At 47.6% G+C, this 26152-nt stretch overlaps 1 protein-coding gene across 1 annotated transcript in view; it reads right to left on the bottom strand.

The window, feature by feature from the left end:
* Positions 1-25773, bottom strand: part of USP8 (ubiquitin specific peptidase 8) — a 163131-nt gene extending 137358 nt beyond the window's left edge. The window contains 3 exon segments of the mRNA XM_075345832.1: positions 4997-5141; positions 15298-15477; positions 25657-25773. Coding sequence (XP_075201947.1) covers positions 4997-5141; positions 15298-15401 — 249 coding nt within the window. The 5' untranslated portion in view covers positions 15402-15477; positions 25657-25773.
* Positions 25774-26152: the final 379 nt, after the last annotated feature.

Genomic DNA, 26152 nt, shown 5'->3' on the forward strand with positions numbered 1-26152 from the left:
GTCTTGATGAAAGACTAAAAAAAGGTGACTCCGAGGAGAGCGCAGCCAAATCAGAGACTCTCCTGAGAGACGTTATGGCAACCAGAAAGGCCACTTTCTGTGAAAGACGATACAAAGAAACCTCCCTAAGAGGCTCAAAGGGGGGTTTCTGCAAGACCGTGAGAACCAAGTTAAGGTCCCAGGGGTCCAAGGGCCGCCGGTAAGGCGGAATGATGTGAGATGCTCCCTGCATGAAGGTGCAGACCTGAGCCAGCCGAGCGAGACGCCGCTGGAACAGAACTGACAGAGCCGAAACTTGTCCCTTGAGAGAGTTGAGGGACAGTCCTAGCTGAAGACCGGACTGTAGAAAAGACAGAAGAGTCGGCAAGGAGAATGGCCAAGGAGGATGGCCGGTAGAGCGACAGCAGGACAGGAAAATTTTCCAAGTCCTGTGATAGATCTTAGCGGAGGAAGACTTGCGGGCCCGAGTCATAGTGGAGATGACTTCAGGGGGGATACCAGAAGCCGTCAAAATCCAGGACTCAAGAGCCACGCCGTCAATTTGAGGGCCGCAGAATTCGGGCGGAAAAACGGACCTTGCGAGAGTAGGTCTGGACGGTCCGGGAGATGCCACAGCATCTCTACGGACAGTTGGAGCAGGTCCGGATACTAAGCTCGCCTGGGCCAGTCCAGTGCAATGAGGATGACTCGACGACCCTCCATTCTGATCTTGCGCAGGACTCTGGGCAAGAGAGCTAGAGGGGGAAACATGTAGGACAGACGAAACTGGGACCAGTACTGAACCAGAGCGTCCGCGGCGAAGGCCTGAGGATCGTGGGAGTGAGCCACGTAAACAGGAACTTTGTTGTTGTGACGGGATGCCATTAGGTCCACGTCCGGAGTGCCCCATTTGCGGCAGATCGACTGAAATACTGCCGGGTGCAGGGACCACTCGCCACCGTCCACGCTTTGATGGCTGAGATAATCTGCCTCCCAGTTGTCCACGCCTGGGATGTGGACTGCGGATATGGTGGACCTGGAGTCTTCCGCCCATTGAAGAATGCGTTGTACATCCATCATCGCCAGGCGGCTGCGTGTCCCGCCTTGATGGTTGATGTAGGCAACCGCTGTCGCGTTGTCTGACTGGACTCAAATGTGCCTGCCCGCCAGCAGGTGGCGAAATGCTAGGAGAGCTAGAAGCACGGCTCTGGTTTCCAGCACATTGATTGAAAGGGCTGACTCGGACAGAGTCCAAGTGCCCTGTGCTCTGTGGTGGAGACATACCGCTCCCCAGCCGGATAGACTGGCATCCGTGGTGAGAATCACCCAGGACGGGGCCAGGAAGGAGCGCCCCTGGGACAGAGAGAGGGGCCGAAGCCACCACTGAAGAGAGCTCCTGGTCCGTGGCGACAGAGCCACTAACTTGTGTAAGGAGGAAGGCCGCTTGTCCCAACAGCGGAGAATGTCCAGCTGCAGAGGGCGCAGATGGAACTGGGCAAAGGGAACAGCCTCCATGGACGCCACCATTAGACCCAGCACCTGCATCAGACGCCTGAGGGTATAACGGCGGGGCCTCAGGAGAGAGCGCACCGCCAACTGGAGTGACAGCTGTTTGATTAATGGCAACTTCACAAGTGCCGGCAAAGTCTCGAACTGCATGCCTAGGTACGTGAGACTCTGGGTCGGAGTCAGAGTGGATTTGGGAAGATTGACAAGCCACCCAAATTGGGCTTGAGTGGCGAGAGTGAGCGAGACACTCCGCTGACAGTCTGCGCTGGACGGAGCCTTGACTAGAAGGTCGTCCAGGTAAAGGAGCACTGCCAACCCCTGGAGGTGCAGAACCGCAATCACTGCTGCCATGACCTTGGTGAATACCCGAGGGGCCGTGGCTAACCCGAAGGGGAGAGCCACGAATTGGAAATGATCTTCTCCTATTGCAAAGCGTAGCCAACGCTGGTGTGAAGCTGCAATTGGCACATGTAGATAGGCATCTCTGATGTCGATGGACGCCAGGAAATCCCCTTGGGTCATTGAGGCAATGACTGATCGCAGAGACTCCATGCGAAAGTGCCGCACCAGAACATGCTTGTTGAGAAGCTTGAGATCCAGGATGGGCCGGAAGGTACCGTCCTTTTTGGGAACTAGGAAGAGGTTTGAGTAAAAACCTCTGAACCGTTCCCGGGCGGGAACTAGTACAATTACTCCGTTGGCCCGCAAGGCTGCCACGGCCTGTGAGAAGGCGGCAGCCTTGGAGCAGGGGGGAGTTGAGAGAAAAAATCTGTTTGGCGGGCTGGAAGAGAATTCTATCCTGTAGCCGTGAGAGATGATATCTCTCACCCACTGATCGGAGACGTGTTGAAACCAAGCGTCGCCAAAGTGGGAGAGCCTGCCACCGACTAAGGACGTTGCTGGAGCGGGCAGAGAGTCACGAGGAGGCTGCCTTAGTGGCAGGACCTCCTCCGGTTTTCTGTGGACGCGCTTTGGGGCGCCAGTTGGATTTCTGGTCCTTAGCTGAGTTAGCGGACGAGGCGGAGGGCTTAGAGGACGACCAGTTGGAGGAACGAAAGGAGCGAAACCTCGACTGATTCCTACCCTGGGCAGGTTTCCTGGTCTTGGTTTGTCGCATGGAAGTACTCTTCCCGCCAGTAGCTTCTTTAATAATTTCATCCAGCTGTTCACCGAACAGCCTGGGCCCAGCAAATGGGAGCCCAGCAAGGTACTTCTTTGAAGAAGCGTCTGCCTTCCACTCTCGAAGCCACAAGATCCTGCGGATAACAAGAGAATTAGCTGAAGCCACCGCAGTGCGGTGAGCAGCCTCTAGCATGGCAGACATGGCATAGGATGAAAAAGCTGAAGCTTGAGAAGTTAAGGCAACCATCTCAGGCATAGATTCCCTGGTGAGGGAATGCATCTCCTCTAAAGAAGCAGAGATGGCCTTGAGAGCCCACACTGCTGCAAAAGTTGGGGAAAACGCGGCCCCCGCCGCTTCATACACGGATTTGGCCAGAAGGTCAATCTGACAGTCAGTGGCATCCCTAAGGGAAGTGCCATCAGCCACCGACACAACGGTCCGGGCTGAGAGTCTAGACACCGGAGGGTCTACCTTTGGGGAGTGAGCCCACTCCTTGACCACCTCAGGTGGAAAGGGAAAACGATCATCAGAACCACGCTTTGGGAAGCATTTATCAGGACAGGCCCTGGGTTTGGTCACAGCGGACTGAAAACTGGAGTGGTTAAAGAACACACTCTTTACTCTCTTAGGCGAGGTAAACTGGTGCTTTTCTGCCAGAGAGGGTTGCTCCTCTGATACTGGCGGATTGAGATCCAGTACAGAATTAATGGAAGCAATCAAGTCACTAAGTTCTGAGTCACCCTCGGAAAGATCAATGGGGCACATGGAGTTAGCCTCCGAGCCCCCTGTAAAGGCATCCTCCTCATCTTGCGAGTCAGCTCTTGAATCAGAACCGCGGGATGAGGAGGGAGGGGAAACCCTGCGGCGCCTCTTAGGAGGACTGGGTCTGTGCCCTAATGATGAATCCTCTGTGAGCTCCAGTGGACGGAGGTCAGATGATAGAGATCCTAAAGGACTCTTAGCAAGAGCATTAGAGGTGCCCTGTGAAGGGGGCTGATGCATATTCATCAAAGTCCTGGACAGAAGTCCCATGCACTCAGCAAATGACTGTGAGATAGACCTAGAGAAGGACTCTACCCAGGCCGGAGGTTCAGCCACACGTGCAGAAGCAGCCTGAGAGACCACTGGGGGTGAGACTCCAGGCTGTGGCACCTCCAAGTTAGAGCAGACATCACAATGTGGATAGGTGCTCGGTTCAGGCAGCAGGAGCTTACATGCAGCGCATACAGTATAAAGCTTTGGAGCCTTGCTCCTCGTGTAAGACATGCTGCTGGAGTGGGACAGCTTCTACAAAGAGAATGAACCCCAGGGAGTATATACAGAGGTCCACAACCAGAGACCGGTTGTGGCTTAACAGACCGCTGGAAGCGGTGTTGTGTGCCCTCCAGATCCCGAAGCCCGGACCCCCAATGCACAGCACCTCAGCAGGGATGCAGAGTGCAGAACGGCCCAGCGCAGAGTGAACCCTGTGCAAGAAAATGGCCGCCGGAGCGAAGAGAGGGCGCGGGACAGGGGGCGTCCCTGTGATCTGGAGGGCCATAGAGACCTGCAGGGGAGGAGTCACGCACAAGCAGTGGGGAGTGTCCCTCCCCTGTGCAGGACGGCCGCCGGGAGGAGCCGTGCCTGTCCCTCTGCATGAGTGACATGCGAGGGCAGGAAACAGAAACTAGGCCTCCGGCGAAGCCGGGGCCTAAATTTGAGCAGCGAGGCTGACGCGCAGGCACCATCGGCGCGGTTCTCGGGCGAAAGCCAGAGAACCTGCCGGAAATGTCAAAAACAAGTACAGCAAACACACTCTCCCCATACAATAAAGGACAGGGACCCCCAACATATGAACGTCTCAGGTACTTAGCTGCTGAGACGAAGGGCCAGGTCCCTGGGGATGAGTGCTCCGGTCGAGCAGAGTCCTGAAGGGCCTGTGGACGGAGACCAGTCTCCTGCCAGGTATGGAGACCGCGCTGGCTCCCACTTCAATCCAGAGCCCAGGAGGGATGGTGAAGGAGCACGGAATGTAAGGCTCCAGCCTTGGAAATCAACCTTACAACACCACCGACACAGTGGGGTGAGAAGGGACATGCCGGGAGTCCAGACGTGGACCCGCACTTTCCAAAAAACAAAAAATCATATGAGAATGCATGTGTGGATGTATGCCTCCTGAACACAAAGCGATAAACTGGCTGGGACTGGCTCACCAGGGGGTGTATAAGCTCAGAGGGAGGAGCTACACTTTTAGGTTTAGTACTTTGTGTGTCCTCCGGAGGCAGAAGCTAAACACCCAAGGTCTGGGTCTCCCAAAGGAACGATAAAGAAATTGTATGGACACTGTACAGATCTGGTGCACGAGTCCTTAGACTATCTGTATATAAACCTTTGGACACACTATACCTGGTTTTGCTTGAAATCCGATCTTTTTTTAACAAGTTCAAAAACAAACAAGAACTTCATATAGAGGACGTAAGCCTTTTCTTCATCTCTGTCAAGTCTGCATTCCTCTGCCTTCTGAAAGATCTTGCAGGCGGTGGTGACGTAGCTTTATAAAAAAATAATGATGGTGTATTATTAACAAGAATGAACAGGGTTTATACAGCCAAATAGAGAAAACACTGACAGGCTGCTAATTAGCGATTCTTGGCTAACCTGCTTGTGACTATTAGGAAGGCTCAGGAGGGGGCTTCCAGTGTAACGTCAAGTTGGGGACATTTGGGTACACTTGTTACAGGGGTAGAGGGTATTCTGTCTGTCTTTAAAGGACGCTATGACAATTTATACACAGTTCGGTTGCAGTTGTCAAATCCTCAGATGCCACTTATTTGGATATGAATACATTAGCGTTATGATCCCAGGAGGCCAGAGACCGACTAGAGGCCCCGACACTATGAGGGTAGACACACTGCCTGACTATGTCTGAAGCCATTATTATGTGATATTGAAGCCGGGCAAGGATCTGTTAATGCCAGATTGCTACAAACCCATCTCCATCATCAGCTGATATCAAATTAATAGCAAAAGCCTTGGCCATGCTTCTCTAGGCTTATCTGTTCTTTTATTCACGCTGACCAAACTGAATTTATGTCAGCTAAAGCTACTGCAATATATTGCCACTGTGACGCCACTCTGAGCCCACAAAGTCATCTTAGGACCACAATTTCTAAGTGACCGAAGTAAGACGTTATGTAACAAGCTCAATACAAGTCTGTGAGAGCCAGAACAATGCTCACATAGACTTGCTTTGGAGAGTGACCTCTGGCTCGATCCACGAAATACTGGAGCAGCTGGCAGGTCATAAACTGCAGAGGACAGACCGCAGTGTCAGTGATAGAAGGTGAAGACAGCGTAGAGTGTGTAGGGGGCTTAGATTAAATGTGCCTCTTCAACAGTGAAAAAAACCCCGCTGGAGTGATGCTTTAAATTTGCCGATAATAACCCTGGCCAAAGGATTGTTTGTAGAAATAAGCAAACCCGAGGGTCGGTGGTCGTACCGAACACAGACTCAACAGAAAAAACAGAGATCGGGTGCTTTATGTATGAACATCACTGCACTCTGGTACGCTTAGTCCTCAGCTACGTACAAGACGCTTGCGGTGTTTGATCAGCTCACACTGGGGGTAACAACAGCGTGACCGGATGTAGTGTGTACCAATAAATAAAAAAATATATATTTACTAAAAAAAAAAAAAAATGGAAAATCCCCGCCTACCCGCCACCGGAAGTGATCCGTTTATGGCTGGCTGCATGTGGGTGGAGACAACAAACTAATATCTCCATATCTAAGTAAAGACGAGAAGAGTCATCTGTTTCCCATTAAATGGAGTCCTAACCATGGAATTTTAAAATGTGAAATAAAGTTTTGGAATTTTTTATCGTTTGGGATTGCTGGATTACTCTTACATTTTTTTCAATTTCAAACTTTTGAACCAAACTTCAAAAGGGTTCACTCAACTCTAATGGTTTGCTCTTTGGCTCCTTTGATCGTATTAGTTGGGAGGACTTATGGGCAGTTTTGATAAAAATGGATTTTGGAGAGACATTATTAATCTTGTATGAATTATATATAGATTGCCCCTACAGACAATTGCACTGGGTAGGGGCAAATGGCAGAGTTGTCACCTGTCTCTCTACATCTTTGTGATTGCTATTGAGCTGCTGGTCACTAACAAGCAGCATGGCTGATAGGGTAATAATGCAAAACAGCTTAAAGACACCACTCAAAAAATCCTATGACCTACCTTCTCTTGGCAAACACAAAAAAATAGCACAACATAAAAAGGTCCATAAACCTGCAACTGTATTGCAGATTAAAAAAATAATACACAGATATATAATCATTATCTTTATTAATAATAATGATGTAAAAATAAACAAACACTCTTAAGGGCCCTTTGCACACTAAAGGGTACTTTACATACTGCGAAATCGCTAGCGATCTCGTTAGCGATGTGAAATTCTAGATCGCAAGTGCGATCTTTCGAGATCGCACATGCGTAAAATGACCTATGTGCGATTTCGAAAGATCGCACTTGCGATCTAGAATTTCACATCGCTAACGAGATCGCTAACGATGTCGCAGTGTGTAAAGTACCCTCAAGACATCGCAAGCCGATGCTGCGATGCCGAGCGCGATAGTCCCCACCCCCGTCGCAGCTGCGATATCATGGTGATAGCTGCCACAGCGAACATTATCGCTACGGCAGCTTCACATGCACTCACCTGCCCTGCGACGTCGCTCGGCCGGCGACCTGCCTCCTTCCTAAGGGGGCGGGTTGTGTGGCGTCATAGCGACGTCACACGGCAGGCGGCCAATAGAAGCGGAGGGGCGGAGATGAGCGGGACGTAAACATCTCGCCCACCTCCTTCCTTCCACATAGCCGGCCGGGACTCAGGTTGGAGATGTTCCTCGCTCCTGCGGCTTCACACACAGCGATGTATGCTGCCGCAGGAACAACATCGTAACATTGGTCTTTCCCAATTCATGGAAATGACAGCGGCTACACCGATGATACGATTACGATGCTTTTGTGCTCATGAATCGTATCAAAAATGCTTTACACACTACGATGTCGAGAGCGACGCAGGAAGTGCGTCACTTTCGATTTGACCCCACCGACATCGCACCTGCGATGTCGTAGTGTGCAAAGTGCCCCTTAGGCCTAAGACACACAGCATGAAAATCAGAGAGAGTGGAATGCGATAAAACATCGCATTCCACTCGGACCAAAATTAGCCTATGTGCCAGCTCCCATGAGCAATTATTTTCTCAGCCCTAATCGGAGCGAGAAAACAATCGCAGCATGCTGCGGGTGCAATGAGATCCTTTTTCTCTCGCACCCATTCAAGTCTATGGGTGCGAGAATGTCAATAGGCAGCTACAGAGGAGAGGGAGATAAATCTCTTCCTCACCTCTGCAGCGCAGGCCCGCCCCTCCTCAGCGCCGGCCCGCCCCCAGCAGCTGTGGTTCGATCGCAACATCGGACCTCAGTCACAATGACACTCGCATGACACACGGCACTGCTGTACTGCCAGCGTGAGCAGAGTGTTATGCAAGGATCGCAGTAGTCCCCCGTGTGGCCCCGGCCTTAGGAGCAGTGGCAATACAATACCAGCAAAATCTGGAGATTTATGGTCTTCTTTAAGAGTACCACAGCTCTTCTTAAGCGAGGCACATTGTGTGTCTTATGTACCGTAGGTTTCGGACTATAAGACACACTTTTCTTCCCCCAAATTTTGGGGGAAAGTGGGGGGTGCGTATTATAGTCCAATGGCTGCAGTGTGGTGGTGGAACTGGTGAAGGCGAGTGCGGTGGTGGTGGAACGGGTCATCAAAGGCAGGAGCAGGCTGTAGCAGTGCTACCCTGACCACGTGGGCCCGCTCATTTGATATGCATGCCCATCATCCCGCCCATCATCTGTCAGCCCTGAAGCCGGCACTGATAGGTGGCCGGGATGATGGGCGGGGGATGCGCGCATACTCAAGAGCTGGCCCGCGTGATCACCCCAGGCAACTACAGCCTGGAGTGATCATGTGCGGCTGTATTCACTGCCCCCCGCGCATCATCATCAGCGCGGGGGGCAGTGAATAAGTACGGTATACTCACCGTTCCCCTGCATCGCAGTGTCCTCCTTTCTGTGTGCCAGCTGATCTGTGTAGAGAGCGGTGAGCACAGCGATGGCGTCTTCCCTGTAGACATGGCTCTACAAAGGTCAGCTGGCACACAGACAGGAAGCGAGCAATGCTGCGTGGAGTGAGGAGAGGTGAGTATACAGCGAAAGTCCTCCAGCTGTTACCGCAAATCCGGCTGCGGCTGAAGTGAGCGCGAGATCCGCGGTGACTTCAGTCAGGTGATGTGCGATGACAGCTGGAGTCACCGCTGATCCCGGCGGCTCACTTCACTTGCGGCCTGACCCTAACAGAGAGCGGTCGTGCTCTATGGCTGCTCTCTGTTATTGTAAGATGTAGCAGAGCTGGATGCGTCGTGGGACATCATGTGGATTACATCGGACCTGGGTGCTTTAGGGGTTAATAAAGTGGTGAATGAGGGTGTTTTTTTTATCTATTTCAAATAAAGTATTTTTAGGTGTTTGTGTTTATTTACTTTCACTTACAGCTTAGTGGTGAGGAGGTGTCTCAGATGCCTGCCATCACTAAGGTAGGACTTAGTGGCAGCTATGGGCTGCTGCCATTAACTCATTATCCCGATTTCCCAGCTCATCCCGATTTCCCAGCTCATCCCGATTGCCCTGATGCGGTGGCAAAGTCCCAGGACTGTCGCATCTAATGGATGCCGCAATTCTGGGTGGCTGCTGGCTGATATTTTTAGGCTTGGTGGGCTCCCAATAACGTGAGTCTCCCCAGCCTGAGAATACCAGCCCCCAGCTGTGAGACTTTATCTTGGCTGGTTATCAAAATTGGGGGAACCGCACATCAATTTTTTTTTCTTGTTTGTTTTTTTAAATTATTCCCATACAGTGTCAGCAGCAGATCCTCGCCCCATAACAGTGTGTCATGACCACATTTTTTGCTTTAAAATGTTATTTTCCTCTTCTAAAACCAGGGTGCATCTTATGGTCCAATGTGTCTTATAGTCCGAAAAATACGGTATGTACACATGTTACATGGTATCCCATTGTTTCTACCAATGTTGGGGTACAGGTCTCATCCTTATGTCAGAGATATAAATACCACAGAGAGGGACCAGAGCTGTGTGGCAAGAAAACTCAGGGTTTGCACCATTCAATCTAATATCTTACACACTACGCAGGTTGTATGTTTCCGTCTGTATTTCCTATACGGCTTTGTGGTTCTTTGGGAAAGTCTTTATTTGTTTTGGTGTTGTTAAAATGCAATAAAAATTATTTCAGATAAAAACAAGAACACACTGCAATGCATTACAAATTAAATAAACAAGCGACTTGTCCTACCCACGATCACCAACAGACAGCGGAAAAAAAGAAGGGAGAATGCTCACACTGAAACAGGAAATCCTGGAAAAATGTGCCAGCCAGGATATCCCAATGAAATGTGTGCATTTTCCCTTTTTTTAATAGATTAAATCAATTGTCACAGTTTTTACAATTTTTTTGTGGACATTGAGTACTGGACTAGTTGCCCGTTTTTTTATTGTTTGTGCTTCCCCCCTATCCGGGGTCTTTTCCCTGTGCACACCCTGTGCATCTACATACAAAGCTATATGGCAGGGGTGGGGAGCCGAATAGATAGTCTTCGTTTGTTTGTGAATGCAGTACAATTACAGAGTGGCCCTAAAGTTGATATACACCTGAAATTTATCCCATCAGATTATATGGGTAAACATGCACACAACAAAAGATTAATATTTACATTTTATTCTATTGTTTGTCCAGTTAATCTGCATTTGTTTTCCACTATTTGATCTCCTACAGATGCATTTACATTGGCCGACAATCCCTCTGATTAAGGTGGTGTCACACATAGCGACGCAGCAGTGATCACGACCAGCGGTCCGACCTTATCAGGATCGCTGCTGCGTCGTTACATGGTCGCTGGTGAGCTGTCAAACAGGCAGATCTCACCAGCGACCAGCCCCCAGCCAGCAGCGATGCGTGGAAGCGTAACTAAGGTAAATATCGGGTAACCAAAGAAAGCACTTCTTGGTTACCCGATGTTTACCGTGGTTACAGCTTACCGCAGACTGCCAGACGCCGGCTCCCTGCTCGCTTCAGTTCGTCGCTCTCTCGCTGTCACACACACAGAGATGTGTGCTTCATAGCGGGAGAGCAACGTCCAAAAAATGAAGCAGGACATTCAGTAACGAGCGGCGACCTCACAGCAGGGGACAGGTCGTTGCTGGATGTCACACACAGCAACAGCGACGGGACGTCGCTGCTACATCACAGAAAATGGTGAATTAGCAGCGACGTCGTTCTCGTCGTCGCTATGTGTGACACCACCTTAACACTAGTGACCCATCTTTCCCAATAATTGTGTAATGTGGATGGGTTGAATGACTGAACTGTGTGTCCAATGTTTAGATGAGTGAAAAAAAATCTCATTCATCTTTTGAAAATTGTATAATGTGAATGGAGATGGAACGATTACACTGGCCAAAATGAGGAGTAAATTCAAATCCTAAATATGTACGGGTTTCAGTCATTGGTTGATCATGATCCAGGACAATTGTTCGTTAGCCGCTGGATGATTGGAGCAATTAACCTCCTCAAGACCGCCCACTGTAGATCAACGTCGGCACTTGCTGGGCTTTGTGGAGCACCAATGTTTCTATAGGATCCACGGTCAGGCTGGGATCGGGACCCCCAGAGTCCTGCAGGAGCCAGGATCTCAGTACAGAACACTAGCTCTGATCAGATACATCATGAGGACCTGATTGGTTTTTTTTGAGCCCTTTGGGGAGGTGGGGGTGCAGTTTTTAGAATGGTATCACTTTTGGGTATTTTCTGTCACATAGGTGTCTCAAAGTCACTGCAAATGGGATGTTTTATAAATTTCGTTGGAAAAATTAGAAATTGCTGATACACTTTTAACCCTTCTAACTTCATAACAAAAAAATAATCTTCAAAAGTTATGCTGATGAAAGTAGACATGCAGCAAATGTCAGCTATTCATTTTGTGTGTGATATAACGCTCTGGTTTAAGGACAGAAAAATTCAAAGCTTTGAATTTTCAAATTTTAGTTTTTTTCATAAATAGATACAAAGAAAATTAACAAAATATTACAAATAACGAAGTACAATAGGTCATGGAAAAAAAAAATAAGTTACTATTAATATTTATTTATAGAGCACCATTGAGTCCATGGTGCTGTACATAGGGCTGTGGATAAACACGGCACTTCTGTGTGGTAGGTGCGCAAGTAGGATCCAGTCCCGTACGTAACAAACCGTAAATACTTGGCACTCAAATAGTTGAATAAACCGGTATTTATTATTTTGTTCTTTGTTTTTTTATGTCTTATAGCCTGTGAGCTTACAAGTTACATGCATACCAAGTCATTCTCCGGATCACTTTTGTTTTCTTTTGTAGTCTCCTGTACTCAGTACAAATGGGGTGCGGCCCCGTTCTTAGTGAGTCGGGCATTACATTTCACCTTGTGCTTCCCATGGCTGTGTCCAGTTGGGACCCAGCAATTAAGGTTTTAAAATTAGATGGAGTAGGTACTGTCCAGATTGGGTACACCTTGTCGCGGTGGGATGGCTTTATGCTTTTTTGATCAAAGACAATGTTTACTAAGTCCCCTATGTTCATTTATATGCATTATGCTTCTATTTAGTTACAGCAGGGTATTGTGTTCATATTATTTTCTTCTTTTTTTGGGGGGGATGGGGTATTTTATTGAGTAAGCTTAACCAGATACAGCACAGATGTTCCGGACTAACAGACCATCAGTGTGCAGTGTAGATGGTCTGCTCAGCTTGTGAGTGAAAGTAGCGCTGGTGTAGATCAGTGTTCACTGCTCTGTGGTGGAAGCACTAGAAGATTAACTGTTAGGCTGCGTGCACACGATCAGTGATTGCAGCGTTTTGGAGGTAGCGTTTTTTCACTGTGTCCAAAATGCTACGTTGTAAGTACAAGCACAGTGGATTGGATTTCTAGAAATCCTGTGCCCTCTGTGCTTCTTTTTTCTGCAGCAAACACTGACCTGCGGTGCGTCTTTCCAGACCACAGCATGTCAATTGTTTGCTGCAGTCGCATGCGTCCTCCGTAGGGAGAACACAAGTGAGAGACCTCAGCGCACTGGACCCTAATAATCATGGGTACAAGCATCTGCATTCTCCTACAGAGGAGACTCGTGGCCCCAAAAGGTCAGGACCCGCTGTGTCCAGGACGCAGCGAGTCCTGATCGTGGGCACATACCCTTATTGATTTTACTCCGTTCTAAAAAAAAAATATGGTGCTTATAGCTGAAAGGACGCATTGAGAGATGAGCAGGTCAATTGTCTATCTTGCATCATCCTGTCGAGAGTACATATGGGCACCGTCCACTGATTCCAGTTATTAAATGGTCACTGTTATTATAATATATCTTATCAGAGATATACATTTATCTAAACCACTCCAATCTAAAAGGTGGTGTCACACAGCGACGACGATAACGACATCGCTGCTAAGTCACCATTTTCTGTGACGTAGCAACGACCTCAACAGCGACGTCACTGTGTGTGACACATAACAATGATCAGACCCCTGCTGCGAAATCGCTGCTCGCTCCTGAATATTCCAGGTCATTTTTTGATCGCTGCTATCCCGCTGCGCCATGATGATAAGCTCAGCATCCTTGTGTTTGACACCGCAGCAGCGACGGTCGCAACGACGCTGAAGGCAGTGACGTAGGACTGAAGGCAGGTCAAGGGTATGTTTTTGCGGTGTATTTTGCAACGCCCCTACAACTCCGATTGGTGGTTACAACAGCGTTCTGATTGGGTACCTTGCCGAAGGTGTTACAATGATTTCATTCTTTAAGTTCCATTCTTTGTTCCACATAGTAGATTCTCTGTCTGGTGTCGCTAGTGTGTCATTCTTTGTGGATCTGAATGAAATGAAATAGCATGAATGAAAGCACTACTGCGTCTTCCTTTGTTTGGCACGGTCACCCAATCAGGCGCCGCTGTAGTGATCACCAATCGGAATAGAGGGGCGTGAAAAAAGGCAACAGAAAGGCGCTGTAGCGATCACCAATCTGAACAGAGGGGCGTGAAAAGAGGCAACGCAAAACATGTCTAGCGGTAAACACCACGCCTGTGTCAAGGTCTGAGTTGTCGCATAGAGACGCGTGTGACACCGCACAACGACCGTCGTGGTCACTATGATCACTGCTCTGTCGCTGCTTAAAATTACATGTTTGACAGCTTACTAGCGATCATCTAAGGTCGCTGTTACGTCACAGGAAATGGTGAAGTAACAGCGACATCGTTGTGTGTGAACCCAGCTTAACTCCTGTACTCACCCATTCACTCACAAAAAGAACAAACAGCTCAAGTCAGTCTTGGTCTAAAACGAAGGACTTGCAGTTCAGTGAGGTGTCAGATTATAGCTACCCATTAAAGTCTGTAGAGGGGGAGGGGAAGCAGAGTGAGAGCACTGAGGGGCCACATTACAGCTGCCTACAAGTCTATTTTGGGGGAAGAGAAGCAGAAACACAAACAACTTTCATGCTTTCTTGTAAGTCAAGCTCAAGGGAGAGCTAAGCACATCTCCATTGCCCAGTCAGGCTATAAAGTGTCCTCCAAGCTGCCTCTGCTCTCAATATGTGCTAAAAAAAAAGGCAGGAGAGCAGGAATCTGTGTGTTCTGTATGGGAGACATTTATAGCAGCAGGTCTCCTCCCACCAGCTCAGAGATAACTGTACAGATAGAGCCTACAGAAAATGCAATATACTTGTCTTAAAATGGCCAGAAAGTGTTATCACTAATGTACACTCACGACAGCTTACTATGAAGGCATCTGAAATTACACTTACACTTTAAAGCCCCACTAGAGGGTTTGTTTTTTCAGCACTGAATTGGTGATTTAAAAATAAGTCCCCTGCCCGCAGTCTTCTACTCACCCTCCGACATTTTCATTCATTTTTGCAATCGCTCCAGTCCTGCGACGCCATCTTTTGCCCATAACGTATGACTGGCCTTAATTCAGACGTTAAAAATCACAAGTGCTCAACGCAAGTCTATAAGAGCAAGAACGAGGTTCTCATAGATTTGTACTGATTTGGGATCTCCAGTACTCGATGGAAAACATGAGCTGCCGTCATGTCACAAATCACCGGACACCAGCCGAAGTGTACCTGGAAACCGATACGGAGGCAGAGGACTTAAATTTCAAGCACCACTCCAGCCACAAAGGAAAGGGCTTTTTAAAAAATGCTTGAGAAAACTGAGAAAGGGGAAAAAAGCTAATCGTATGTCTGTAATTTTACTAAAATCCCTCCATAGTGTAAAAACAATTCTGACTACTTAAAATGAGCTGTAACACTTCACATCACAAGGACACATCTCACATAATTCAAGACTTATTGCAACACACTTCACAGATTGTGCAATGGAATATGTTAAGCACTCCTAGTATTGCTTGGAATGTGATGCAATTCACAGGAAGACAAGAAAGCTAAAACAAACCACTAAAAAGTGCAAAACAGAATGTGAGACTTTACTAGGCTAGCTACACAGATTAGTAAAGGCTTCCATACCCTACTAAATAAATACCTCTTTGTACTGGATGTATCCCCTTTAACTTCCGCTTTCTTATTAAGCTCTGACAAGGAGGTGGAAAGATACAGCTCTTTGGGTATGGAGGATGCTGTCGGCATGTTGGCCCGGAGTGCCTCTCTTCTGGTCACATCAGCAGCAGGTCGATCTTCTAGTCATCCTGGTGTCAATCAGCTGCTTTGTGTAATGAAGAAGTAAAAACATATTAATAAAATAATTACTGGAGCCAGGTAAGTATATCATACATGAAGCCATTCCTTCCTTATGCTATCTGTTCCCTGCAGCCCAAAAATGCATTAAAAAAAAAAAAAAAACATGCATTTTCAATGCGTTTTTTGACAATAGTTTTGTTGGTTTTTTTTTTTAATTCAATGGGCGAGAAATGGTGATGGGCAAACCCAGACTGTAAATGTCCGGATCTGTGCGGATTCAAAAGTATCTGAGTGCCGGACCTGAGCCTGGAGTTCTCAGGAAACTCCGTGTAATGATCCAGGGTCCAGCAACTCAGGAAATAAAAATGCAGGACTTACAGAGTCTCCCGCGCTCACTCTTCTGGGGACGCTCATTATCACTTATTCAAATGCACTGCTTTCCCCGCCCACCTACAGTTCCTGCGTCTGTGATTGGCTGCAGTCAGCCTGGGTGACAGCGTGTCTGACTGCAACCAATCAGACTATATGGAGAGAAGGTATGCACACCAGTGACTATGTAAGGGGAATATATGAAAAGCAGAAACTGCTGTGTGAATACTGACATGAAAAATCCAATAGCTATATGTAAGAATGAAAATATGAAAATGGAACCTGCATTACTGCCATGAACATATGAATAAAGAGAAATTTAGCTACTGAATTGATCAATGCAATAGAGCCCCAACACTACGCCAAAGTATTTCTCTACGTTGGGGTCCCTAGCTTGTGTGTGTCCTCTCATGCAGTTAAAAAACCTATAGTGTATGGGAAGCCGAGACCCAGGCTATATATGCGTATAATGTGAACTGGCAATAAGTGTGGGTGGGGCCGGGTTCACAAACGAAAGACTACAAAATCAATCAAGAAATAACGTCTGGAACTCCATTCTGAGTCTGAACTGGGTGCAAAAAACCAGTTCAGACTCAGAATGGAGTTCCAGACGTTATTTCTTGATTGCAACCAATCACAGACCATGTCTGCAGGTCAGTATTGGGGTGTAAAACTAAATAAATAAAAAATTGGTGTAGGACGCCCCCCCGCCCGTATTATGATACCCAGCACAGATAAAGCATACAGCTACAGGCTGCAGCCCCCAGCCATGCGCTTATTGTGGCGATGTATCAAAATAAAAAGGAAAAATTTAATTACTTAAAAAAACAACACATCTGCAGACACAGGTGGAGGTCCGTGGGAACCTTCAGCTGTGACCGCAACTAGCCTGAGTGACGTCACCTTTCAGTGCTGCAGCTCTGAAGTTACAGTGTGCGGTCATGTTCTATGGCGGCTTGCTGTTAGATGTAGCAGAGCCAGGATCATCGTGGGACCTATTGTGGATCAAGTCGGACCTTCAGGAGTATTTTTTGGGTTAATAAAGGGGTTAAAGAGGGTGATCTTATGGCTTTTATTGCAAATAAAGGATTTTTTCGGTGTTTGTGTTTATTTCTTTACACTTAGAGATTAGTAATGGGGGGGGGGGTCTCAGACACCTGCCATTACTAATCTAGGGCTTAGTGGCAGCTGTAAGCTTCCAATAACTCCTTATTACCCCAATTGCCACCACAACAGGGCAATTGGGAGCAGCTGAGTAAAGTTACGGGATCCTGGGCATCTGCAGGCTGCTATTACCATGGGTCTCCCCAGCCTGAGATTACCAGGCTCCAGCTGTCTGGCTTTATCTTGGCTGGGTATCAAAATTGGGGGATGACCGCACACCGTTTTGTAAAATTATTTATTTAAATAATTTAAGAATAAAAATCCATACGGATCCTATTAAGATACACACCCATAAAAAGCGCAGGGCTGGGGGCTGCAGCCTGTAGCCATAAGCTTTATCTGTGTTTGGGATTATAATATGGGGGGACCCTACGACAATTTTTTTTTAATTTATTTTTATACCACGATAGGCCCGTAGACAGGGTCTGACTGGAAGTAGTCAGACACGCTGCCACTCATCGTTTTATTGTTTGTTTGTTTTTAACACAGTTAGACCTGCCAATTCTGGGTATCTGCGAGTTCTCCCATCACTACTAAAAATGAAGGTCAAAATCACACAAAGAATTAACATGCTGCAGTTTTGTGGTCACCACAAAACTGCAGTCATAAAAAAAAAAAAAAAAAAAAAAAAAATGTGTGCACAGCAAATCTGAAATCTTAAACTTTGCTGGGGAAGGAAATGCATGTAGTTTTGTGCCACAAACTGCATATAAAAACGTGGCAAAAATGCAGCATGTGCATGGGGCTTAAAGCCTTCCACAGGAACAAAAACAGTTCCCAGCAGTGGACTAGACCCGATTTTCATCCATTTATCTGTCTATGTGTTGTTCGGACCATCAATGTGGCATCAGTTTTTCTTTAAGGCTAGTTTCACACTTGCGTTGGGTGAAATCCGCTGGGTCCGTTGCTGTGCTGTTTTGACGCATCCGTTATATTTGTGGTGTCAACGGATGCAACAGATCCGTTATAAAGCACTTTGCAACGGAATCCGCTACCATAGCCATTAAAATTTTAACGGAAGCAATAGAATCCGCTGCTTGGCATCATTTTAACGCAAGCAATTAACGTTACATTCAGCGTTTCTTCCGCTCGGCGGAAGCAACGCAGCATCGGCCAGCGGAAGCAACGCGGGTACTTTTGGCACAATCCGTCATCCATACAAGTCTATGGGAAACAGCGGAATCCGTTAACAGATTCCGCTGTTTTCCAAAAGGGCGAATTGTGACGGAAGGAAAAAAACGCAAGCGTGAAAGTACCCTAACAGAAAAAAAACAATACACACATGTGAAGAGCAAGATAGACTATAATGGGCACACACATCCTATCCACGACAAACACAGACAGAACACATACAAATACAACAGGTGCCTGAATGAGGTCTTCTGTAAAAATAGTTGTTTCTTAAAACCGTAAATGGTGTCTTATTTTTAGATTCTATGGGTTGAATTCCTTCCATGTATATTCTATGAGTATGCTATTATTTTTTAAGGGTAATAATAAAACTTCTTCAGGATAGGATCCCATGTGTAGCACCTCCACTGCAACTATGTGGAAGAAATATTGCTGCAAAAAAAAAAAAAAAAAAAAAAGTGCTGGGGTGCAGCACATTTCACCGCTTATATCCCCTATACCATACATGGCAAACTCTAGTATAAACCTGGCACCCTCTAGTATGGAGTGCATGCTAATTCCACAAATCATTCCGCTTTTATGTCTTGTTCATTCGTGATTCGGTTGGCCACTACTTTTACACTGATGGCCTATACTTCGAATTTTCATGAGATTTAATGAGCGTACCCGGACACAGTGTGACAGTCGCGTGGAACCTTCAGCCGGACCTGGTGAACCCAAACAATCCTGTGTTCTCCCATCTTTAATTTTAATCACTTATACTACGTTCTTTATCCTCATAGTCCCCCTCTTTTGAACACATGCTTTATTCCCCAAGATTCCACTTTACTATATCATAAGGCAGCAAGCATATTCTGTATTACCGTATTTAGTAAGAAAAAAAAAATATATATATATATCCTTTGTTATTCCATATTTAAAATTAAGCAACTGGGCAATATGCTTTTGTTCCCCATTTTCCTGCCTAGTTAACTTGTTTTACCTCACAGAAAGAATCAGCTGTGAGCTCATACTGTCCTGTTTACTCTTTTACTTCCTCCCCAGCCCAAATTGTATTTTATGGATTCATTAATAAAGTGAAGGAATTTGTAACAGCATCTTGAAGTACTCACGTCATTGCTGAAGCTTTCCTTGCCGTATTTCACATTAATAAAGAGTGAATAATATATTACAATTAAATCAGTTGTCAGAACCCAGCCTAAGGAATCATTTTTTAAACAAGAGATTTGATCCTGCAGAGATCCATCAGGATCAACAGTGAGGGACTGGTGACGCCAGAGTTGTTGAATTCATTGAGATATATATATTTGTGTGTGGGTATGTTGATGCCAGGAGACATATATATATATATATATATATATATGTCTCCTGGCATCAACATACCCACACACAAATATATATTATATATTATACATATATACACATACAGTGCCTACAAGTAGTATTCAACCCCCTGCAGATTTAGCAGGTTTGATAAGATGCAAATAAGTTAGAGCCTGCAAACTTCAAACAAGAGCAGGATTTATGAACAGATGCATAAATCTTACAAACCAACAAGTTATGTTGCTCAGTTAAATTTTAATAAATTTTCAACATAAAAGTGTGGGTCAATTATTATTCAACCCCTAGGTTTAATATTTTGTGGAATAACCCTTGTTTGCAATTACAGCTAATAATCGTCTTTTATAAGACCTGATCAGGCCGGCACAGGTCTCTGGAGTTATCTTGGCCCACTCCTCCATGCAGATCTTCTCCAAGTTATCTAGGTTCTTTGGGTGTCTCATGTGGACTTTAATCTTGAGCTCCTTCCACAAGTTTTCAATTGGGTTAAGGTCAGGAGACTGACTAGGCCACTGCAACACCTTGATTTTTTCCCTCTTGAACCAGGCCTTTGTTTTCTTGGCTGTGTGCTTTGGGTCGTTGTCTTGTTGGAAGATGAAATGACGACCCATCTTAAGATCCTTGATGGAGGAGCGGAGGTTCTTGGCCAAAATCTCCAGGTAGGCCGTGCTATCCATCTTCCCATGGATGCGGACCAGATGGCCAGGCCCCTTGGCTGAGAAACAGCCCCACAGCATGATGCTGCCACCACCATGCTTGACTGTAGGGATGGTATTCTTGGGGTTGTATGCAGTGCCATCCAGTCTCCAAACGTCACGTGTGTGGTTGGCACCAAAGATCTCGATCTTGGTCTCATCAGACCAGAGAACCTTGAACCAGTCTGTCTCAGAGTCCTCCAAGTGATCATGAGCAAACTGTAGACGAGCCTTGACATGACGCTTTGAAAGTAAAGGTACCTTACGGGCTCGTCTGGAACGGAGATCATTGCGGTGGAGTACGTTACTTATGGTATTGACTGAAACCAATGTCCCCACTGCCATGAGATCTTCCCGGAGCTCCTTCCTTGTTGTCCTTGGGTTAGCCTTGACTCTTCGGACAAGCCTGGCCTCGGCACGGGTGGAAACTTTCAAAGGCTGTCCAGGCCGTGGAAGGCTAACAGTAGTTCCATAAGCCTCCCACTTCCGGATGATGCTCCCAACAGTGGAGACAGGTAGGCCCAACTACTTGGAAAGGGTTTTGTACCCCTTGCCAGCCTTGTGACCCTCCACGATCTTGTCTCTGATGGCCTTGGAATGCTCCTTTGTCTTTCCCATGTTGACCATGTATGAGTGTTGTTCACAAGTTTGGGGAGGGTCTTAATTAGTCAGAAAAGGCTGGAAAAAGAGATATTAATCCAAACATGTGAAGCTCATTGTTCTTTGTGCCTGAAATACTTCTTAATACTTTAGGGGAACCAAACAGAATTCTGGTGGTTTGATGGGTTGAATAATAAATGACCCTCTGAATAAACTTTTCACAATTTAAAAAAAAATAAATAAAAAAAGAAATAACATTCTTTTTTTGCTGCAGTGCATTTCACACTTCCAGGCTGATCTACAGTCCAAATGTCACAATGCCAAGTTAATTCCGAATGTATAAACCTGCTAAATCTGCAGGGGGTTGAATACTACTTGTAGGCACTGTATATACACACATTTTTAAGGTAGAGTACAAGTCAGTGGTTGCATTTATGTGCTTACTTTTTTGCCCGTTATAAAGGCAGGAGACGAGCTACAAATTCCACATATGATCTAAGTGAGAATTGCACTAGAAATGAGCAAGATCATTGGAACTCAATACCTGAGGCAGCAAGAGGTTTATGAGGCCAGGTTTCCACAGAAATTACTAATATCTTTAAGCAAACACGTTTTACGTACATGTAACTAGACCAACATAAAATACAATCTGTGTATCCAAGAAATGGATCCTGGAGCTGAGACATAAGGTGACAGACACATTCTACTGCACATACTGATCTCTACAGACTTGCCAGTGCCAGATCTGACGAGCACCGCCATGTACAGGTCCGTCCATTAGGACGGTTCTCAGTAAAGGCCACGTCTCACTAAGCAACATCGCTAGCAACATCGCTGCTGAGTCACGTTTTTTGTGACGCAACAGCGATGTTGCTAGCGATGTTGCTGTGTGTGCCATCCAGCAACAACCTGGCCCCTGCTGTGAGGTCGCCGGTTGTTGCTGAATGTCCTGGACCATTTTTTAGTTGTTGCTCTCCCGCTGTGAAGCACACATCGCTGTGTGTGACAGCGACAGAGCAACAACTGAATGTGCAGTGAGCAGGAGCCGGCTTCTGCGGGCGTTGGTAACCAAGGTAAATATCAGGTAACCAAGAAGCCCTTTGCTTGGTTACCCGATATTTACCTTTGTTACCAGCGTTCGCCGTTCTCAGGCTGCCAGTGCCGGCTCCCTGCACACGTAGCCGGAGTACACATCGGGTAAATAGAAAAAGCAGTTTGCTTATTAACCAGATGTGTACTCTGGCTAGGAGTGCAGGGAGCCAGCACTAAGCGGTGTGCACTGGTAACCAAGGTAAATATCGTGTAACCAAGTGATTGGTTACCTGATATTTACCTTAGTTACCAAGCACAGCATCGCTTCCACGCATCGCTGGGGGCTGGTCACTGGTCGCTGGTGAGATCTGCCTGTTTGACAGCTCACCAGCAACCCGTGTAGCGACGCTCCAGCGATCCCTGCCAGGTCAGGTCGCTGGTGGGATCGCTGGAGCGTCGCTTAGTGTGACGGTACCGTAAGTGTAGTTTTATCTGATCCAAACATCTCCCATACAAGACTCTAAACAAAGAGCAATTTTACATATCGTCTCCCAAATGTCCAGATACTGGCACTACCCAGAAGACTGAGCATCCATCCTGCAGAAGTGATCACAAGATTGCCATACCAAGTCTACTCCGGTGCCAGAGACATCCACAACAGATACACAACTATTTTCTGCTATCCTTACTGACTCCACCATAGGCATACGAGGGGCTGCTGATAAGTCTTTGGCTTTGAGATTTTTTTTTTTTGTTTCTATGGTAACGAATATTATATCACATGAAAGCCTTGTGTGTAATATATGTTTTCAAAATTTTGTGTTTGTTGCTTATGGCAACAGTGTTCTACGCACGCGGGAAAACAAAATGGCGGAGTCTAATGCAATATTCACAGCAACTGAGAGCAGAGGAGTGATAAAATTCTTGTTTCTGCAAGGAAAGTCTGCAAAGGATATTCCACAGTTAAGAACTGGGTTGCCAAATTTAAAACGGGCCACTTCAGCACCAATGATGAGGAACGTCCTGGAGGACCGAGAGTGGTTGTGTTTCGGAGATCGTCGATGCTGTGCACAACCTCATACTGGAGAATCGACGAATTTCAGTTACAGCAATAGCAGACATCATGGGGATTTCCCCGTGAATGTGTTTGTGTCATTATCCATGAACATTTGGACCTGAAAAGGCCATCTGCAAAGCAGGTCCCCAAATGGTTGACAACAGATCAGAGAAGCATGTGAGTGAAAACTTCCTGGTCCATTTGTCAGCGTTTACAGACTTATAAAAACTTCCTGAATCGACTGGTCACTATGGATGAGACCTGGATTTATTTGTATGACCCTGAAAACAAGGAGCAGTCAAGAGTGGAGGCACAGTGGTTCTCCTCGTCCAAAGGAGTTCAGGGTGCAAAAATCAGCCACTGAGGTGATGGCATCTGTGTTCTGGCATAAGGAGTGTGTGCTGCTCGTGGACTACCTTCAAAAGGGTTCCACCATCAATGCAAGGTATTACATTGAACTTTTGGACAAATTAAAGGCAGCTCTGAAGGTTAAAAAGCTCGGCAAGCTGTCCAAAGGAACCTTGTTCCTGCAAGACAATGCCTCTGCTCACACTGCACAAGCAACCACGGCAAAACTGGCAGAGCTGGGCTTACAGCTGGTTGACCACCCACCTTATTCACCAGATCTAGCTCCCTCTGACTACCATCTGTTGCCAAGCCTGAAGAAACACCTCAAGGGTACCAAATTTCACACCATTTCTGATGCCATGGCTGCTACAGATGCTTTGTTTGAGGCACAACAGAAATCCTTCTTTTTGCTAGGCTTACACAACTTGGAATACCAATGTAAGAAGTGTGTTAACATCAGTGGAGAGTATGTGGAATAAATATAAAGTTTCATTATCCTAGCACGTTTCTTTCTAGGTAAAGCTAGAGACTTACCAACAGCCCCTCGTATAAGCTCTGCTCACAGATTTATCTCAATAGGAATTATACATGTTACAGTGGTTTTCTGGTTTCTGCAATTTATTTTAAGAGTGGGAAAAAAAACTGTCCTTTTCTCACCATTCCCAGGTCCAGCTCGGAGTTCCCACCGCTGCTATTGCCTTCAGCACTAACAACAAGTCAATAGTGCTGCAGCCATTCAGTGAGCTCAGCCGCAGGAGGGGCGGGCTAGCGCTGCGGAAGGGAGGGGCGGGCTAGCGCTGCGGATGGGAGGGCTGGCGCTGCGGAGGGGAGGGATTTCTCTCCCTCTCTCCTCCGTAGCCGGCTATTGCCATTCTCGCATTGCACTGGCAGTACACCGGTGTACCGTGAGTGCAGTGCGATTTTTCTCTCGCCCCATTCACTTGAATGGGTGCAAGAGAAAGAGTATCACATTACACTCGCAGCATGCTGTGATTGTTTTCTCGGTCCGATTAGGACTGAGAAAATAATCCCTCATGTGCGCTGACACACAGGCTAGAATTGGTCCGAGTGGAATGTAATGTTTTATCGGACTCCACTCACACCGATTTTCTCACCGTGTGGCTTAGGCCTTAAATAAACTGCAGCCGGGGAAAGTGAAAAACACCTTTATAAACCCTTGGACTGCGCAATCTGCAATGGACAACCTTCCATCAAAACCACCACACAAAATGATGGTCTGCACAATGCTGCTCCCTATAGGTGACTGGATCGTTTCTAAAAGTCCCACTCCCACTGATCAGACAATATGACAATTGAGTATACACTTATGGAAAATCCATGTAACCCTTTTGCTGCTGGGATGCCCAATCTGAGGACAGCAAAAGTAGCGACAGAGACCTTGATTCTATCGCTGGGTCATGTATGAGGAGACAGCTGTCAATCAGCCGCAGGCATTGGGGTAAGGGGGAGCAGCTCACGTACTCCAGGACTCCGCGCTGGGCTCCCACTGATGATGAGAATCTATATAATTCATATTTATGCTGCACGAAACCCAGAAGCGACCACTGATCAGAGATAGCCACTATGCTCATTACTGATAGAAGCTTTTACTAATGGCTAAGAAATCATCCATTCTGGCTGCTAACGTTCCCTATACGTGGATGGGACAGTGTAATGGGCGATTATGTGTAGCAGACACAGTACTATGAGCAAGCCTGTAACTTTACCATGCTGGCACCACAGTGGGGACCAGCGCCGGGGCGGCACGCTGTGGGGGGACCAGCGCTGGGGCGGCACGCTGTGGGGGGACCAGCGCTGGGGCGGCACGCTGTGGGGGGACCAGCGCTGGGGCGGCACGCTGTGGGGGACCAGCGCCGGGGCGGCACGCTGTGGGGGACCAGCGCCGGGGCGGCACGCTGTGGGGGACCAGCGCCGGGGCGGCACGCTGTGGGGGACCAGCGCCGGGGCGGCACGCTGTGGGGGACCAGCGCCGGGGCGGCACGCTGTGGGGGACCAGCGCTGGGGCGGCACGCTGTGGGGGACCAGCGCTAGGGCGGCACGTTGTGGGGGACCAGCGGTAGGATGGCACGCTGTGGGGGACCAGCGGTAGGATGGCACGCTGTGGGGGATAAGCACTTGTTTGGGGAGAGTAGGCAGTGGGCAACAGTCCAGAATATAGCAGCGCGCATTTCTGGGCACCGCTTGGCATTAGTGCAGTGTAGTACACAAAGTGTGCCCTGTGTAAACTGTGCAGTAATATGCGCTGCAATATACTGTATACAAGACATACCAGCAAAGCTAATGATCTATCATATGGCACATAATGTGCTGTATTGCCGCCGCGCACATCGCGACATAGGTCGGCACATCACATGACAGCTCCCAGGGACACAGAGGCATCTCCCTATGTCACGAGAGAGGCTGGGCCGCACATTTCCTCAGTTTGCGAGAAGTCATCACGACTTACCGCGGCCGTCCGCTCCCCTCCAGGACATCGCCCGCTGCACATAAGTACCGGGACGGAGGCTCCCGCAGCTGCACAAACCAAAATGGCCTCGGATTGTTTTCCTTGCGGTGTCAGTGAGCGTCCGGCGTGATGACGTCACCAGCAGTGCCCTCCTGTAGCGTGAGGTGCCGGCCCCGTGTTCTGTACCTATGAGGTGCCGGCCCTGTGTTCTGTCCCTGTCAGGTGCCGGGCCCATGTTCTGTCCCTGTCAGGTGCCGGGCCCATGTTCTGTCCCTGTCAGGTGCCGGCCCCATGTTCTGTCCCTGTCAGGTGCCGGCCCTGTGTTCTGTCCCTGTGAGGTGCTGGCCCCATGTTCTGTCCCTGTCAGGTGCCGGCCCCATGTTCTGTCCCTGTCAGGTGCCGGCCCCATGTTCTGTCCCTATGAGGTGCCGGTCCCCTGTTCTGTCCCTATGAGGTGCCGGCCCCATGTTCTGTCCCTGTCAGGTGCCGGCCCCAT

The sequence above is a fragment of the Anomaloglossus baeobatrachus genome, chromosome 4, assembly GCF_048569485.1.
Source record: "Anomaloglossus baeobatrachus isolate aAnoBae1 chromosome 4, aAnoBae1.hap1, whole genome shotgun sequence".
Lineage (NCBI taxonomy): Eukaryota > Metazoa > Chordata > Amphibia > Anura > Aromobatidae > Anomaloglossus > Anomaloglossus baeobatrachus.